The sequence below is a fragment of the Sprattus sprattus genome (genome assembly GCF_963457725.1).
Source record: "Sprattus sprattus genome assembly, chromosome: 3".
NCBI lineage: Eukaryota > Metazoa > Chordata > Actinopteri > Clupeiformes > Clupeidae > Sprattus > Sprattus sprattus.
The window spans coordinates 53,410,957-53,429,069 of NC_137922.1; the positions used below are offsets into that span (position 1 = coordinate 53,410,957).

Genomic DNA, 18,113 nt, shown 5'->3' on the forward strand with positions numbered 1-18,113 from the left:
GTTCTGATGGCAGCAGAACAGAATTAGCTCAGCTTCATCAGTTTTTAAAATTCCCCAGCATATGTCACCAGTCAACCAAAGCCCAGCGCTTCTCCATCCCATAGTCTGTTTCTGCCCTCTGGTGGCCACCTTTGGAAAGTGTGTGTATGACATGTATGAAGAGAGAGAGAGAGAGAGAGAGAGTGAGAGAGAGAGAGAGAGAGAGAGAGAGAGAGTGAGAGAGAGCGAGAGAGAATCACCATGTGAATGATCACCTGTTCTGTTTCTGCTTTGACATTTTTGTGTTTTAGAACATTTGTACAGATTTCTGTGTACACAAATGTGCATGTGTATTTAAGTGTGTACGGGTGCAAACAGATGTGCATGTGTATTTAAGTGTGTATGGGTGCATACATGTGTGTATTTGCATGTCTTATCTAGATTATTGCAGCATTGTGATACCTTGGTCAATTACATAATCTAGTATTTCTAGTATAGTGTATGACATTTTTTAACTCAAGGTTAACCAAATGGTCGACTGCTCTTATACAAGGGCATGATTCTGAACTACCTATGAAGGTAAAGTAATCTAAAACTGTAGATTGACATCAAATTAGGAAAGACCCTTTGACTTTGCAAACAATTTACAATTAAATGAATACAATTTATTACATGAATTTACTTTACATTACTTTTGATACTTAAGTACAGTAAAGATCAGATACTTTAATACTTTAACTTACTGTAAGTACTTTTACTCAAATATGGCTTTTGGGTACTTTATACACCACTGGCTTGTTTAAAGAACCCCTCACTCAGTCTGCCATCAAACTGGATGTTTTAGTAACAGGAGGTAAAGATTGCACAACGAGAGAAGCTACAATCTCGAAAGAACAGTTCAAGTCAGTCCCCCTCCAAGGTATGGGGTCAGGGTCAGTGGTGGCACGAGCTGAAGTGGGCCTCGTGTCATGTGTTCCCATTGTTTCCACAGTCTTTGAGCCAACCTTGGAACTTTAACCTCAAAAGGTGCAATGAAAATTCCTGGTGTCTACATTTCCCAATTTGCCGTGAACTTCAACATGTCAGGTACTTATCTAGTGCTGAACTAAAACGTGCAGCAAATCATGGCCAGAACTGTGCTGTTGGGAAATGGCAATCTTTTTAAACAATCAATAATAACTGTTATAAATGTATTGTGGCAAAATGTTAAATTTCAACAATCAATAAGAGTACGAAAGGCAGGGGCGGACTGGGGGGGGGGGGGGAGTGGCCTGGGAGTTACTGTCAGACCGGCCCACTCAATACAAGGTGTGCTGCCCACTCAAACAAACTATATTGTAGAAATGAACATAATAGAACATAGGATGGGGTGTGAACATCAGTGGTATCAGTAGTGTTACAAGTGGGTGTGTGATTGTGTGTGTGTGTAGGGTTGTTGAAGGTGCATAACAAAACAATAAGTTAAGTTACAAAACCTAAACTTACTCTGCCGGCCCGGGTGCATTAGTTAGTCACATGGTAATAAAAAACCATATCAGCATACTCATGTGTTATTATTACCTCACTATCTAATCTAGATAACATAACACTGTTTTTAATGTTGGTGTTGTGTGTAACACGTTGATTTTAGCATAACAAGCTAGCTGGTTAAATTAGTTATTAGAAATGATAAGATTGCCCTCTTTACAACTACCACCATGGATAGCTTGGATGGAAGCAAGTGCCGTAGTGGCTAACATGTTAAAATAGATAATCTTGATGACGCCAGCTTGCTTATTTAACCAGATCATAACGGTCTCAATTTTGGACATTTATCTAATGTTAGCTAGGCTGGCTTGTAGGGAACGTTACCTCATCTTTGAAAAGCAAGCTAAAATTGGCCAAGTCAACGCCACAATTTACCTTCGTATCACTGTCACCAGTCGGTGGTTTCCCAAATAAATCAGAGATTTTAAAATATTTGATGCACCTTCCTCCAGAAATCTTCTTTTACTCACTGAGCTTTTCAGCTCCACCTTTACGTTTTGGTGCCGATGACCTCAAAAACTGTAACAATTTCACTACAGGGCGTGTATGCAAATCCAGATGCAGGAGAAGGTGCGTTCAAATTAAGAATCTTCATCCTTAATCCGCACAGTTGAGAACACTTTGGCTGCATAAGAACCCATTAGGTGGAGATCATTTGTTACGTTGAACTTCCGTAAGAACACATTTTAGAAGACACTTTAGAACATTTTCGAAAAATAGGCACCATGTGTGAATACAGATCGCGAGGAGGAGTATGAAACTCAGTCAGTTTTGATCATTATCATAGGTGATGGAGGAAATGATAGGTGTTCTTTGTAGTCCACAACCTAGATGGCACCGATATCTCTAATGGCCAGTCCGCACCTGACGAAATGTTTCAAGAATGTTAAAGAATGCACTCAGACAACTTTGATGAAGACAGAGCCACTTCATTTGAAGACCATGCAAAATGTCTGCAAAATGTTATTCTGCAGGCCATTGTAGCATTGTAACTACCTCCATCTATGAATAGTACAACTTTATCTAAAGCAACTACACAAGTCTTTTTTATCTCCACATGTAGGCTACTGTATATAGCTTCAACATTTTATGTCTGTTCTTTTTGCAGTTAGAAGTCAAAGTCAAAGTCAGTTTTATTTGGTCACACAGCAGCACACACGTGCATTTTTAGGGTGGCGACACAGGAGACACACCTGCATGCCGAAGCGGTCGCAGTGAAATTTTTCCTCTGCAATTTTCCCATCCTGGGCTGTCCTTCCTTCAGGGCCGCCAGGAGCAGTGGGCTGCCTTTATGGGGCCCGGGGACCAAGTCAAGTGATCCGTTCGTCTTGGTCATGGATGGACAGGAGAGTGTTCTTCTGCATGTTTTTCTGTTTGGGTTCTTAGTGGAGGAAACCCCTTGTGAACACGGGAAGAACATGTAATCTCCACACAGAAAGGCCTGGGAGATATATAGCCCACCGTGCCACGCCAATCTCTGTATTAACTCACACTATATGAATGTGAAATCCCAGTCCAAAACAAATATGAAATATGTATGATATAGATTGGTAAACTACACTAGAGGTGCTTACCCTCAGTTCAAATTAGTCATCTGAAACAGAGGTCATAGAGTAAGGTAGTGTTTGTTTGATGTGTTTAATATAGTAACAAAAGTATAACAGTAAAACAGATTTGTCTATAATACTAAATCTTTGCATACAATACATACAAAACATAATTTATCTATAAGCTGACCCATTTTATGAAGTATACAAGTTTGTGAAATCATATTAGTATAAATAAGTATGTACAGAAACTTAGTAGCAACTAAAAGAGCCTGGTTTTGCTGGATTGTGAGAAATAACTCTTCATTAGTCTATTACCCTTTTTATCATTTTATCAAAAATGTATATCTAAGAGTATACGCGCTAAAGTAAACAACCACTATACACAATATACAAAGTTTACTTCCCATTCACAAGAATGGCATCGCTCAATGCACAAATAGCACAGCAAGACCTTTAGCTATGTACAACATTTAGACAGATTCAGCTCTTTACAGAGGTCACCGCTCTGGAGAACTAAAGCAGGGGTACACCATTAAATGAAAAGCCTGAGAGCTCAATGACATGTTGGGGAATAAGGCAGAGTCAATGTCAGATCATTCAGAGTCCTCACTGCTGCAGGAGCTGCAGGAACTGCTGGAGCTGTAGGAGCTGTCGTAGCACTCGGCTGTGTAGAGGAACTTATGGATGGTGGGGTTCATCTTTGGTATCCAGGACCGGGGCACCAGATATGTGGCGAGGTTGAACAAGTCCACAAAGACTTTGTAGCGGTCACTGGAATGAAATAAATAATACAAATTAACGAAGACAGAAAATGAACATGGAAACAAAATAAATATAATGGTTACTCAATTATAACACTGATAAGATAATATAACTGTTAGCTGCAGTTAGCAAGTAGGAACAGCAGATCATGCAAACACAAAAATATCATTTTCTATGGTACACTTATGATTCCTCATTAACCTAAGGTCACACACTGGATAACCAATCTGAGGTGAAGTGAGCAGGGTGTCATAAAATGAACCATGTGATGTTGCTTTACTGCCTGTAAGGTGAAGATAGCAGCGCATGCCATGTCCTTTAAGGGGTTTTCCTAGCTGTTTAGCCTTGCATGGACGCAAAACCTCATCCAGAGAACATTAAGTGTTCCACATAGGGTCAGCAAGGGGTCATGTTACCTGACAGTGGATCGCAGGTAGTGATAGCCAGATGAGCCCCCAGTGCCAGCTTTGCTGCCGATCATACGGTGCACCATGCATACATGGTTATCTGATGGAGAATGGCAAATGGGGCAAATTATTGGGCATTCATAGTTCTTCAGGGTAAAATATTGGCATAATTGACAAACAGATAGACAGATAGAAGATAATTGTATTGCTTGATTGATTTATACTCACATCTCCATTTGGTCATGAGTGTGTCAATCTCCATGAGGCCGGTAAGGAGTTGAAATGGAACCTGGAAGCGAGGCTCCTCCCTGGAGAGAAAAGAAAGTGTGATCTTCGGTACAGACTTTATTAAGGAGCAAGGGATCCTGTCCATAGAATATTCATAGAATATGCTGAGAACACTGTACTTTACCTAGGGTAAGTGTGTGTATGTGTGTGGTGTACTGTAGTGTGTGTGTGCGTGTGGTGTACTGTAGTGTGTGTGTGAGAACACTGTACTTTACCTATAGAAGTTGATCATCAGAGCTCCTTGGAGGGCTTTGAATGAGAGCCGGCGATCACCTATGGAAAATGTGACGAAACCCTTGAAATCTCCTTTTTAAAACTTGCTTTAGTTCTGGACAAACATTAAAGATGAGGATATGAGAAGGATATTCTACATTTTTCGGCACTGACCTTTGCTCAGAAGATGTTCATGGCGTTTGGAATCAAACAAGGATGTGAAAAGTTCCGTTTGCTTGCTCAGATCATCTAGAATTTCCTGCTTGGTCTCTGATTCTGGCATTTTCTGTGATCAGAAAAAAAAAAATTAAGGGACCAGTGGTAAATTCTCTAATGTGTCAGATGGCCACAATTACAGTTTTCTCACAAAATGTCATCATACAAACCTCAATCTTTTGTTTCTCACACTTGAGGGCCCGATCAACATTGGCTTCAAATTTTCCCCAGAAGTCGAAGCCATCTGTTTCAAGACCAGGAGTTCTCTCCAGCCATTGCTTGGGATAAAAATGATTGCAGTGAGTGAAGATGTTTTCTAAGAAACATGTTGTGTCATAGCCACAGAGGCCATCAACATGCCTGAATAGGTTTGCACCCTGAGTGTGTATTAGAGGTTTACCTCTACTAGCTTCAGCAGGGTTGGCTCCTGCTCCGACTTCAGGACAGCTTTGCTGTCCAGTCCTTGGAAGTTGTCCCTGTAGTGACGTCTGTTGTAGGGCACCCTGAGGCTGTCGACCACGCCGATCTTGTTCTCCAGGAGGCGGAACTGTAGACTTTGGAACCCTGAGGCCGGGGTAAGGTATTCCCTGTGACACGGGATTGAGAACATTTAGTCACGACTCACTACTCATTTTTTTTTTCATCCTTGTGTCATTATGAATAAGAAATGTCTTTGAAATGTAAGGACAGAACTTTACATCATCCATTTAATAAAAAAAATACAAAAATATCTGCTGCATGATTTACCTGAAGTCATAAAAATCCATGGCTGTCATAGTTTCCAGAACTGCAAACTGGTCAACTAAGAGTCGGAAAATCATGGTGATCCGATGGATTCTGCTGACCACCTTAAGCATATTCCGCTCATCTCGTATCTGATCAAGCATCAACAGAACATATTTCAGACACACCACAGAGCATAGTTTAGACAGCAACAACCAAATACACTATGGTGTATGGTAGAATTAGCGGACAGCCTCATGGTGAATGGATGTCACTGTGTTGCGCAGACTGCAAGCTACTCACGCCATCATTTTCGAACAGCTCCCGAACTGAATCAAGCTCCCACAGAATCTGCTTAAACCAAAGCTCATAAGCTGAAAAGGCAACACAGAAAAAAATACATGAATCCAGTGCACACAAACACACCGTTTATTTTCACTGTACTGAAAGTTTGGCTCATCCAGTACCTTGATGGGTTATGATGAAAAGGTGTTCATCGTGGATTTTGTTTCCTTTCAGTTCACTCTGCAGCACCTGGGCATCCAGCACCTTGTTCAGCTGTTAGAATGGATCAGTTAGGAGATGGAATGGACCAGTTAGAATGGACCAGTTAGGAGATAGAATGGACCAGTTAGAATGGACCAGTTGGGAGATGGAATGGACCAATAAAACACATGTATCAAACTTATCGTGAGATTTCAGTAAGTCAGTTTACGTTGCCCTATATAACATCAATTCACAGGTAATTACCAATAGACTCCTTGCAATAAAAACAAAAGACACACAGACAGACGGAAAGCCAGCCAGCCAGTTAAACAGACAGACAGACAGACAGACAGACAGACAGACAGACAGACAGAGACAGACTGATCAAACGATAGTCCTGATTTACAAGACAGCTGGTACTTACCTCCAGGTAATCTCCATAAACAATTCCACCGTTGCTTGCTCTGTTGATGCCCTTCTGTGCATCATCCTCCTCCTCAGTCAAGTGCTTGCTTGTAAACAATCTGTTGACATGATTCACATAATACTTAACTCACTGAAGTAACACACCATCATTTGACAAGGCTAATCTGCGGTTAATTTCATGGTCCAGGGCTGCAAAAATCTATTGTGACAATGACACAACTAAAAATCCTCATATTCACGGAATCAAATTCACATATTATTATAGGCATTTAAAATATCAGGCAAAAAAAAATAAATCCACCTACTGATGTTTCTTGGCAAGGAAAGGACAGCCGCTCATGATACTTCCTCTTTGCTAAATGTTTTGGTTTGATGAGTTCCGCTGTAATAGTTCTCAAAAAGATATGGACAGCTCAAAGATGTTGCCTGTTTTAAAGGTTTTGGTACAGCCAATCAAACGTCCCATTTAGGTCCTCTGCCCACTGACAAAACTTTGGAGGTGGACGGTGTGATGTGTGTGTACACACCTCGTTTACGGGGGCAAAGGACCACCCTGTCCCTACCCCTGATTGTTATCTAAGTACTTGGCAATTCACGTTAAATCAGATATTTCAGATATTTTCACACGTGAGTCACATGGTATCATGGCATGAGTAATAAGAAACATATTTTGATTTGATTGTTTGATTGATTGATATTGATAAGTCCAATAATATTATCTGTTCTCCTTTCAGAATGTGAACTAGATATCTTCACAAGCAAGTAACTCATCACTTCTGACAGAGAATGCATTTTCATGTCATTTTCACGTGCCACTGATAACAGACATACAGATGACACCGCAACCTCTGAATGTTTGCTTATCAGTGTCACGTGAAAATGTATCTTTGCCCTGCATTCTCTGTCAGAATTGATGAGTTACTTGCTTGTGAAGATATCTAGTTCACATTCTGAAACGAGAACAGATCATATTATTGGACTTCATCAATAACAATCAAACAATCAAATCAAAATGTGCATTTGTGCATTTGTCAAGACTGATTTTTGAATATTTTTGCTGTCATTTCCTTACTCAGTGAGAACTTATCAGAGGCAAAACAAGGGAACAATATCAATCAATGTTGTCTGGCTGGCTTTGGATGCCATTTGGAGAATTTTTATTTATATAAAAGCGACCTCAGTGAAGACATGTCAATGAATTACAGCGCAGTTTCGTGCAAGTACAGCACAACCCCATAATTTCCCTGTTAATTTCCAAGTTATGTAAGAGCTAAATGTTTGTTATTCACTCTTCAGGGTCACTCATATGAGAGTACAGAAGTTTCATCACAGGAACACTTTGCTGCCAGCTTTTCTGGATCCGGCCCAAGTTAATAGTACCTAATACGTAAAAACAACCCAGCCGATTTGACAACTTTGTGTCTTTGACCAAAGGTTGCCTATTGGAGAGACTCTTCAGTGTTTGCTGTTCGGTAAATGAATAATGCTATAGGCAAACAAAACTGAAAACAAACGACATATGACAAAAATGGGAAAATGAGGGACATGTCATGGTAGGGAAAGATTACACTTGAAATCAACCTTTACACTCACCATTTTCATATGCTGGCCTGAAAGATTGTATTATGACCTTGAGGTTTTTTATAGGCCTATGAATGACAGCACGTGGATTCTTAGAAAATGTAGCCATATTCCAAGTTAGGCATATTGTATGTTCTACCTAGATCGAACAAATGCCTATTTTTTTCTGTAATTTAGAAAAAAGGTATAAATGTTGTAATTACAATTGTAAGGAATATCATGAATAGCCTATAACATAGACAGAAGAAGAATAAGATGATGAAGATGATGATGATGAATGCTTGTCCTTAGGTCTTTGTGTTAATTTGATATTGCTGCCGTGTGCTGTGAAGTGGCAGTGAAGCTGATGGCCCCAAAGTGTGAGGTGCAGAGGGGGTGCAGAGTGACAGCAAGTGGGGCGTGGGTTAAGGGTAATACGGAGCAAGGAAAATAAACAACTAAACAACTAACAACGAATGTTGTATGGCAGTGCTCTTACAGCACTAGCCAGGGCCTACCTTTTAGCCTATACTGTATGTTAGAAAGGATAGCTAGCCTAATTATTAATACAACAAGTGCCTAACCTGACCAGAGACTGATGACCCAGTGAGAAATTCAAAATGTTTAAAGGGTTTAAAACAAGAGGTCTAATCAAATCAAATAAAAATATATAATAATAATAACATATAATAAAGATATGTATAACTGATAAAATACTGAAGTTGAACTGATTCATGAACTTATGTAGAAAATGTTAAAATGCTCAAATGTAGAAACAATATGCAGGTATATGTGAGTGTCTCAGTCTTTGGGGGGCTACCATGAAAAGTTTGGGAACCACTGGAGAGCAAAGCTTTGACATGTTTTACGGTTGTAGTGTGCTTCTGCGCCATCTGTAGGTTATTATTAGCATAGCATGCATTCAAAAACAACTTGCCTGTGTGTCGGTTTAGTCGGTTTGTCGGAAACATACGGTAGCCTACCAGGTGTTAATGGACCGACCAGAACACTGACTTTTTTTTAATTATAAAAGTTGGGGGAAAAAAACGTACTTAGTTGACATAACATACTCGGTGAAATCACCTTCCAGCTCTGCCATGCAAATACGCAATTGCTTTCCTTTGTTTATTGTTATTGTTCTATCAACCCCACTGCATTATAATTTCGTTAGCTCATGTGATGAAGACGTGTCTGTAATTTACGACTTCCTGTCAATTTTTCAACGGTACAGGAAGTCGTCATCGTGTCAGAGACCAAGGAAATGGAGAGGAACAGGGCCTTATCGATACAGTAGCAGGCAACATATTTGTGCACATAAAACGATGTTATGTTAATTGACGTTTACATGGTGGACTAATGTAGATTGTCGGAACCCAATGGAGTCCCAGGAGGAAAAGCCTATAATCTACACCATGGAAAACAAGCCGATTGTGACGTGTAAGTGCGCCTTTGAGTTGTTGTTAGCGTGTTAGCTAGCTAGTTGGTTAGCTTGTCTGCTGGTCGTACGATGCAGTGCTCACTGCAGACTAGACTGTCTTGCATTCCGGCTAGCGAGTTAGCTTCACAGCTACAGTAGCAATTCAGCTAATGTTACTTAGCTAGCACCGGACAGTGGTGTGAAGATGTAACAACAAGATGTTAAATCTCTGGATTGATTCATTGACACCTCCCCCAATACCTTCTCCATTTGTCAGTCAAAATGTGATAACATATTAAATAACAGGCAACCCTAAAATGAGTCACAGAGAGGTTTGCTCGTGCTCGTGCTGCAGTTTCGACCGGCTGTGTATGCACATTCTTATTTTCTGAGTGGACGGCTCGGGTGGCCGCCTAGGTATTTTGGACCCAATCAAGGCCTGTCAGTGCCCACAACCGGCATTTGAATGAAGCACTGGGCATGATTGCTCGTATATGAGTGGTGCTATTCAAGCCCACTAGCCACTTACTCAGACCACTCATAGACTTGATTAAGACAGAAGGTTTTCAGTTTGATGCAGATTTTGCCACCCTCTAGTTTTATGCTTTCGGACATTCGTTTCATACTGAGGTCGGTGTCCTCTGTCGTGCAATTTAACATAAATATCGTCGGGAGTTGAGAGAACAGTATATAGCTTGGAATGTCTCCAGTGTTAGCGGAGCCAGATAGTGACCTTCTGTTTGAGATGCTTACATCTGAAATGTGGACATGCATTTGATGCATAAGGGACCTCCACTGCGATATGTCCTATTCATGTAATGGTCAGAGGGCAGGGTAGGCGTTAAGCTCAGAGATATGTTACATGCTCCAGTTGCACCAGTCATTAAGCTTTCCTTTCCTTTGTAGCCATTACACTTACTTGAGTATTCAGCCCTGAATGGAATGCAATCATTTAATTGAAAATTCATGTCTTGGAATCAGCCTTTAAGAGCATGGTTAAGTCAGGTGAGGTCATTGTAGTATTGTTGATTCCCTCAATAGACACTGTAACTATGCTATGAGCTAAGTTTGCATGGGTAAAATTGGTATTCCAGGAGCGCATTATCAATACCTACACAAATAGATTCTGTTTGTCTTCACTCGCACACCTCTTGGTTGAGCCACACACACACCTGTTCTGCACCTGACCTGCCCACCTGTCTGTATGCCTCTCTCAGGTGCTGGGGACCCGGCTCTGTTCGCGGCCTTGTACAGCGCACTGGCACAGCAGCTTCCGCGTGAGCCCATGGAGTGGAGGAGGTAAGAGACGACCACAGGGCCACAGAGAGCAGAGGTTGCGCAAAACAGGGCTTCCTCTAGGAGGTTGAGAGTGCCTAGTCATGTGCCTTCTCACGTTCCTGTGGGCAGACTCAGCTGTGCCGTTTTAAAGCCTGAGGCACAGACAGCAAGTGCTGGAGGTTATGAAAAATGTTGTTTTCCACTGTTTTATATTTAGAGAGAGAAAAAAAAATCTTGGGTTTTTTCTTAAAAAGGAAATAGGCAAACACACATATTTCCACTTGCTGGCAGAAAGATAAGTTTGTGCCTTTGAGAATAGTTTACCTTGAACGCCGATTTGCCAAAGAACCTCTTATTAAATTATTCTGTCAGGAGTCTTTCAAGGTTTTTCTGTGGAGCTATGCTGGTGAGCTCTGAAGAGTTTTAGCTTATGTAGCAACCCCCCCCCCCCCCCCCCCCCCCAAAAAAAAAAAACACCCAGTGGAAACATACAGTTCGGTCAGTCTTGAGAAGCAGGATTAGGAGAACTGCTCATTCAGCGTAAGGTGGCTCCTGATCACTTGGTAGAAAGGAAATGAGTTTGCAGCGTTCTGATGAAAAGACCCAAAGGCAGCAGTAGATACTCACTGGGGCAGTATTGCCAAAATTGTTGAATCGGATTAAATCACTGTGGCACTCGGCGCTAGAGCTATCTGAACTGAATAGCCCATTCTCTTCCTAATGTGACAAATTATCCGGGTGACTTCTTTGCTGATTTTGTCTAATTAACTAGTGGCAGTAATTCATATTTTGTGTTCCTGTAGGTCAACTGGTAGAATATTAACAACATCAAGGTCACGGGTTTGGATACCCAGGAAGAACTAATATACTAACACAATGTAGGCTTATATCTTTATAATACAGTAAGTTGCTTTGGACAAAAGCATTTGCTGGATGACTAAATATAGGAGATGACTAGGAAGAAATCTAAAATGGGGCTTGATGTAGGGATAGGCAGAACTAATCCTTCAGACCCTTTATGGCGTTGGTGACTGACTGCTGTTTCGCCTGGCTTTTCAGGTCCTATGGAAGAGCACCAAAGATGATTCACTTGGAGGCTAATTTTGTCCAGTTTAAGGAAGACCTGCTTCCCAAAGAGGGGAATAAAGCTCTCTTGACCTTTCCCTTTCTTCACATATACTGGACAGACTGCTGTGTGAGTATTATTTGTGATTTGGTTTGAATAACACCTGAGCTCTATTCAGATATGATTGTGTATACATGTTGTAGTGGTCAGTAGCACTATATTTTCTGATATTTAGGGTAGAATTGGACAAAGCGCTAAATAGTTTCACTACTTCCAAAAGCCATTTCATTACACCATAATTGAATAGGATTGACCTTCCATTTCCCCTTCCATTTTTAGACTACCATTGTAAAATCTTTCTTCCTCCCAGGCATGTTTAGAATGGAACAGTAGGAAGAGCGATTTGGGATATTGCTTACAGTTTTTAAAATCAGTAATACTTTACAGATGTCTAGGTATCCCCCAGTCTTACCGCTTTGGGTTATTAAGTGCAAAATGATGTTCGCTTGGGCCTCCCTCATTTTGAGCCACGTCTCAAGAGGCTCCTCTAAGTGTTATTGTCATGGACTTAGTGTCGGACCTCCCACAGGACACGGAGGTGTACAAGGCCTCGGTGAAGGAGGACATGCTGCGCTGGCAGACCACGCTGAAGCACCACGGCTCCCAGGACTGGCTCATTGTGGTGGTGGAGAGCGACGCCAAGAAGAAGAACAAGACCAACCTCCTGCCCCGCACCTCCATCATGGACAAGATCCGCAACGACTTCTGCAACAAGCAGAGTGACCGGTGAGTGTCCAGAACGCGGCTGAAGAGAGGCTTAGTTATATTCAGTTTGGGAAATAATCCTTCTCATTTTGTTGACTTCAAGAAAGTACTCTATGTTATTGTTTTGTCGTTCAGGTGCAGGATGATAGATGACATGCCAGGATTTTGTTTGGCTTTCTCGAGTGCACTGACCTTATGGATTTGTCCTCTGGGGCAGAAGCAGTGATCATTTACCAACACATACAAAAAAAAAAAAGCTTTCAGTTTTTGAACCTGGACTGTTGGGTCCTGTGTTGTTACATTTTTGGCATGAAAAATAAACTCCAGTCCAGGCTGGGTGTTGTCTTAATAGATTAAAGTTCACTCAGCTGATCTGGCAACAGCAGTGGAAGTGTCGAATTTCTTTTATTTCACCCAGTTTTCCTGTCTTCACTTCAGGACATTCTTTGTAAAATATCTTCAAGGGAAATTGGGTATGGAAGTCTGAACTTGCTAAATTCATAGAAATATTTAACTTTTGTACTGATACCCAAACTAACATATAGAGAACAGGTTTTAGATTGTTTGAAAAGATATTTAAATGTCCAAGACATTAACTGGATCTATGGATGATGTGGTAGAGGAAAAGTTGAACCCCCCCCCCCACTGTTATTAGAGAATTGTCTCTTCAGGGGGACCATGAAACTCGAAATAGCTAAAGCATGCACATCCTGAGTACATAGCTATGGTTCAGGGTGAAACCTTGAGTTTATTGATGGTGACTGAGATCTTTAATGAGATTCCCCTCTACCCCTCCCCCCTTCTCGTAGGTGTGTGTCCCTGGCTGACCCGCTGAAGGAGTCGTCACGCTCACAGGAATCATGGAGCTCTTTCCTGACGAAGCTCCGCACACTGCTGCTCATGTCCTTCACCAAGAACCTTGGTCGCTTCGAGGACGACATGCGCACCATGCGGGAGAAGCGCACGGAGCCGGGATGGAGCTTCTGCGACTACTTCATGGTGCAGGTAAGTCCTTCGACCGGAATAGCAGTCCCTGGGGGGGGGGGGGATTTGTGAGTGGCTCGTGACGGGTCAGCAGTTCTAGAGGGCCAATGGTAAAGAGAGGCAAGGCTGAACTGATGAAGCGAGGCTAGTGACCAAACCCCTTGAAGGGTTCAGTGGGCTAGATTGGGGGCCTCTTGATGTAGCGGCTGGGCCATGAGATTGTGTTGGCAAGTGGGTCAGTGGAAGTGGGCAACAATGGAGAAAGCAGGGCAACGAAGAAAGAAGATAAGCATTTTGTTGGGAGAGGGGAGAAAAGCAAACAGTAGAAATCAGTTTTGCTACTAGGTCAGGGTTTAGAGAGGGGAACCACTGGAGCTGTCAGGTTGGTGTGTGGGTCAACTGTTTTTGGATGAACAGGGAGGGGAAGTGATTTAATGCCGAAGTAGATAACTAAAGCTACGGGTTTGCAACTTTTGTGTTCCCATGGCGATGTTGTGATAGAAGTTCATAACGGAAGGCCTCTGAACGAGGAAGGAGGCTGATCAAAGGGATCACTGCATGACTACTCAGAATACTATCATTGTTTTGGCAGCACACACTAGAAACAAGGGTTCAAGTTAGGCACCTAGTTTTGAAGAAAGAATGTGTGGGAGTGTGTAGTACTGGATTTCTCTCTCAAACACATTGCCATGCCCCAGTGTGTTTTTTTAACAAGCATGTGCTGAAAAATGTTTTGCCCTGAGCCCTCATGATTGTGGTGATGATGATGGTGTGTATGTGTGTGTGTGTGTGTGTGTCTGTGTGTGTGTTTGTCCTCAGGAGGAACTGGCGTTTGTGTTTGAGATGCTTCAGCAGTATGAGGATGCACTTGTTCAGTACGATGAGCTGGACGCACTCTTCACACAGTATGTGCTCAACTTCGGCGCTGGAGGTAGTCTTATATTCCTTGTCATTAACACTGTCTGTGTGTGTGTCTGTGTCTGTGTGTGTGTCTGTGTGTGTGTGTGTGTGTGTGTGTCTGTGTGTGTGTGTGTGTGTGTGTGTGTGTGTGTGTGTGTGTGTGTCTGTGTGTGTGTGTGTGTGTGTGTGTGTGTGTGTGTGTGTGTGTGTGTGTGTGTCTGTGTGTGTGTCTGTGTGTGTGTGTGTGTGTGTGTGTGTGTGTCTGTGTCTGTGTCTGTGTCTGTGTGTGTCTGTGTCTGTGTCTGTGTGTGTGTGTGTGTGTGTGTCTGTGTCTGTGTCTGTGTCTGTGTCTGTGTCTGTGTCTGTGTGTGTGTGTGTGTGTGTGTGTGTGTGTGTCTGTGTCTGTGTCTGTGTCTGTGTCTGTGTGTGTGTGTGTGTGTGTCTGTGTGTGTGTCTGTGTCTGTGTCTGTGTCTGTGTCTGTGTGTGTGTGTGTGTGTGTGTGTGTGTGTGTGTGTGTGTGTGTGTGTGTGTGTGTGTGTGTGTGTGTCTGTGTGTGTGTGTGTGTGTGTGTGTGTGTGTGTCTGAGTGTGTGTCTGTGTCTGTGTGTGTGTCTGTGTCTGTGTGTGTGTGTGTGTGTGTCTGTGTGTGTGTCTGTGTCTGTGTGTGATTTGACCTGTGTGTACATGCTCGAGGTGAGGTAAGCATTGTGGTGATGCTTCATATGGGTTGCCCCCCAATATCCTCCCCCAGACGATAAATGACAGCAGTAGCTAAGAAATTAAACTTTTGTTCGTACTCCAACTAATGGGGCTGACATAAGGCTGTGTGTACGTGTACGTGTACGTGTACGTGTGCTTAAGTAGGGTTGTGTGTGTGTGTGTGTGTGTGTGTGTGTGTGTGTGTGTGTGTGTGTGTGTGTGTGTGTGTGTGTGTGTGTGTGTGTGTGTGTGTGTGTGTGTGTGTGTGTGTGTGTGTGTGTGTGTGTGTGTGTGTGTGTGTGTGTGTGTGTGTGTGTGTGTGTGTGTGTGTGTGTGTGTGTGTACGTAACTAATTGTGGAGCTGACATGATGCTCTAGAGTCTGTATGAGACCCTGCTGGATTTCTGCAGTGGATTTTTTTTTCTTGAGTTCTCTAAAATTGACAACCCTCATGCACTGAAGGTAGTGGCTACTGAACCGTGAACACACCCGCTTTTACAGTCAACAGACCTTATCTTGGGTGAAAAGTACATATTGATCTTGAATCAACATGATGTGTGGGATGATGCATTGTAACGTGTGTGTGGGTGCATGCAGAACATTTTTGTTCAGTCTGAAAAACAGCTTAAATGTCGTAAATGATGTATACACACACACACACACACACCCACACACACCCACATACCCACACCCACACACACAATCACAACCCCCCCACCCACACACACACACACACACACACACACACACACACACACACACACCCACCCACACACCCACACACCCACCCACACACACACACACCCACACCCACACACACCCACCCATATGGAGAGAGAGAGAGAGAGATAAGACATGTCATGTGAAACGCCCCCTGCCTCCCTCTCTGTGCAGACGGGGCCAACTGGCTGGGCTCCTTCTGTCAGCCGGTGCGCAGCTGGAACGGCCTGGTGCTGCGGCGGCCAATCGACATGGAGAAGCGCGAGCTGATCCAGCGCAGCGAGGCCAGCCTACTGGACCTGCGCAGCTACCTGTTCTCACGCCAGTGCACGCTGCTCATCTTCCTGCAGCGGCCCTGGGAGGTCACGCAGCGGGCCCTGGAGCTCCTGCACAACTGCGTCCAGGAGCTGCGCCTGCTGGAGGTGTGTGTGTGTGAAGGAGGGATGGGGAAGAGGAGGAGAGGGATGAAAGAGGAAGAGTTATTATTGGATGTGGGAGATTATTTTTCTCTTTCTACAGTCTCTGTCTTTTGGTTTGTCATTCTTTCACTCTATCTTTCCCTCTGTCGATTTGTTCTCGCCTTGTCTCACACGTCTCACACTGTTCTCGCCTTGTCTCACACTTATGTCTAATTTCATACAGTGTTTGTAGCTGTTTCTCTCACGTTCACTTCCAGTCTTTGGCTCGTCTCAGTCTGACTAGCTGAGGGGTTGGGAGAAGGAGACTTTCTTTAGACAATTTTTGAGTGTTTTGAGTTTTTGTCCTTTTTTTAAGTCTTCGTCCCTGTCGACCTTCCTCAACTCTACCATCTCTTTCTGTCTCTCGCTTTTTACTTTCTTACGTCTGCCGATGTTTTCTGTCTCCCCCCATTGTTTAATCCACTTGAAGCTACTTTTCTTACTTAACTGCTTCTCTTGTACACGACATTCATCCATCCTTTCCCAACGTCTCTCTTTCCTGTTGTCGGACCCTTCATGCACTTTCAAGCCCCTTTCTATTACGAGAGCATGTTCAGGGACGAGATGGCTATGTTTAAATCTAGACAATCTTCTGTCGCTGTGTAGGTGTCTGTACTCCAGGGGGCGCTAGACTGCTGGGTGTTCCTCAGCTGCCTGGAGGTGTTGCACCGCATCGAGGGATGCTGCGACCGCACCCAACTTGAGGCCAACTGCTCACACACCGTGGGACTCTGGACCTACGCCACAGAGAAGGTATACAAATCGCCACAAAGAAGTCCCATGTCCGATCATTTGGCTGTAATTGAGACTCTCAGAGGGTAACAACAACACAGCCTTAGGGGTTGCACTCCCAGTTTTATACTGTAGACATTGTTATTGGTATTGTAACAATCTCTAGGGATGATTGATTATGTAGAGACTGGTACACATGGAAAATTCTCATTTCTCATTGGATGGCAAGTGTACATTATTCTCGAATCAAGGCACCATACAAATATAACCTGTCAAATTTGATATCAGTGTGTTGTATAACAACAACAACAGTGGGTTTATAATAGACCAAAACCTGACCACATCTGCATTGTTTGCATTTATTTAGCAGTTGCTTACAGTGTCTCACCAAGTGTCGAAGTGTCCTTGAGTAAAACACTTACACACCCCAACTGCTCCTGATGCGCAGGCTGGCAACTGAGATAGTCGCCTCCGCCATCTGTGTATGAATAGGTAGATGTCTGAGGCATTCAGGTGTTTAGCACTTTGACTGCTCTATGAGTAGCTATATAAATGCAGTCAATTTACCATTTACAGTGATTGAGAAGGTATTGTTAAGCTTATTATTATGATGATGTGTGTCCATTGCTGTTGTCAGAGCCTTGATATACCAGTGTAGTTACTGTTTTGTGACTAGGTATAAAATACTACTAAGGTTACATCACCATGGGCCTACACACCCCTCCTCTACATCTCTGTCTAGAAGTCTGGGCTCACACTGTTGTCTTGGTGTTTTCAGTGAACAAACATCTGAAGGGCACGAGGAGGCCATTTATCAGACTTTGACACACTGGCCACCGGCAGTCCCACAAGAGAGCCTGGCATGAAAGCGTTGTTTCACCTTGTCTGGTTTTGTCAAATCATTCATGGTTTCTGCCTTCACACTGGTTCATGGATGCCACTTGCAACAGTAACTTC

At 42.9% G+C, this 18,113-nt stretch overlaps 2 protein-coding genes across 3 annotated transcripts in view; one reads left to right on the forward strand and one right to left on the reverse strand.

Moving 5' to 3' along the window:
- Nucleotides 1-3,649: 3,649 nt before the first annotated feature.
- Nucleotides 3,650-6,917, reverse strand: LOC308361743 (tryptophan 2,3-dioxygenase B-like; the record flags this gene model as incomplete). The annotated part of the gene is made up of 12 exons (XM_080834179.1): nucleotides 3,650-3,827; nucleotides 4,235-4,325; nucleotides 4,454-4,533; nucleotides 4,729-4,786; nucleotides 4,901-5,012; nucleotides 5,113-5,220; nucleotides 5,343-5,529; nucleotides 5,690-5,817; nucleotides 5,969-6,039; nucleotides 6,133-6,223; nucleotides 6,576-6,675; nucleotides 6,883-6,917. 12 exons carry the CDS (start codon nucleotides 6,915-6,917, stop codon nucleotides 3,650-3,652), a joined length of 1,239 nt encoding a protein of 412 aa, XP_080690305.1.
- Nucleotides 6,918-9,438: 2,521 nt separating this feature from the next.
- The window catches only part of trappc10 (trafficking protein particle complex subunit 10), a 21,862-nt gene continuing 13,187 nt past the window's right edge, over nucleotides 9,439-18,113 (forward strand). For both annotated transcript variants that reach the window (XM_080836043.1, XM_080836044.1), the window contains exons 1-8: nucleotides 9,439-9,574; nucleotides 10,772-10,853; nucleotides 11,892-12,027; nucleotides 12,488-12,684; nucleotides 13,473-13,668; nucleotides 14,467-14,578; nucleotides 16,141-16,388; nucleotides 17,031-17,177. In XM_080836043.1, coding sequence (XP_080692169.1) covers nucleotides 9,514-9,574; nucleotides 10,772-10,853; nucleotides 11,892-12,027; nucleotides 12,488-12,684; nucleotides 13,473-13,668; nucleotides 14,467-14,578; nucleotides 16,141-16,388; nucleotides 17,031-17,177 — 1,179 coding nt within the window. In that variant the 5' untranslated portion in view covers nucleotides 9,439-9,513. The remainder of the gene's footprint in view (nucleotides 9,575-10,771; nucleotides 10,854-11,891; nucleotides 12,028-12,487; nucleotides 12,685-13,472; nucleotides 13,669-14,466; nucleotides 14,579-16,140; nucleotides 16,389-17,030; nucleotides 17,178-18,113) is intronic.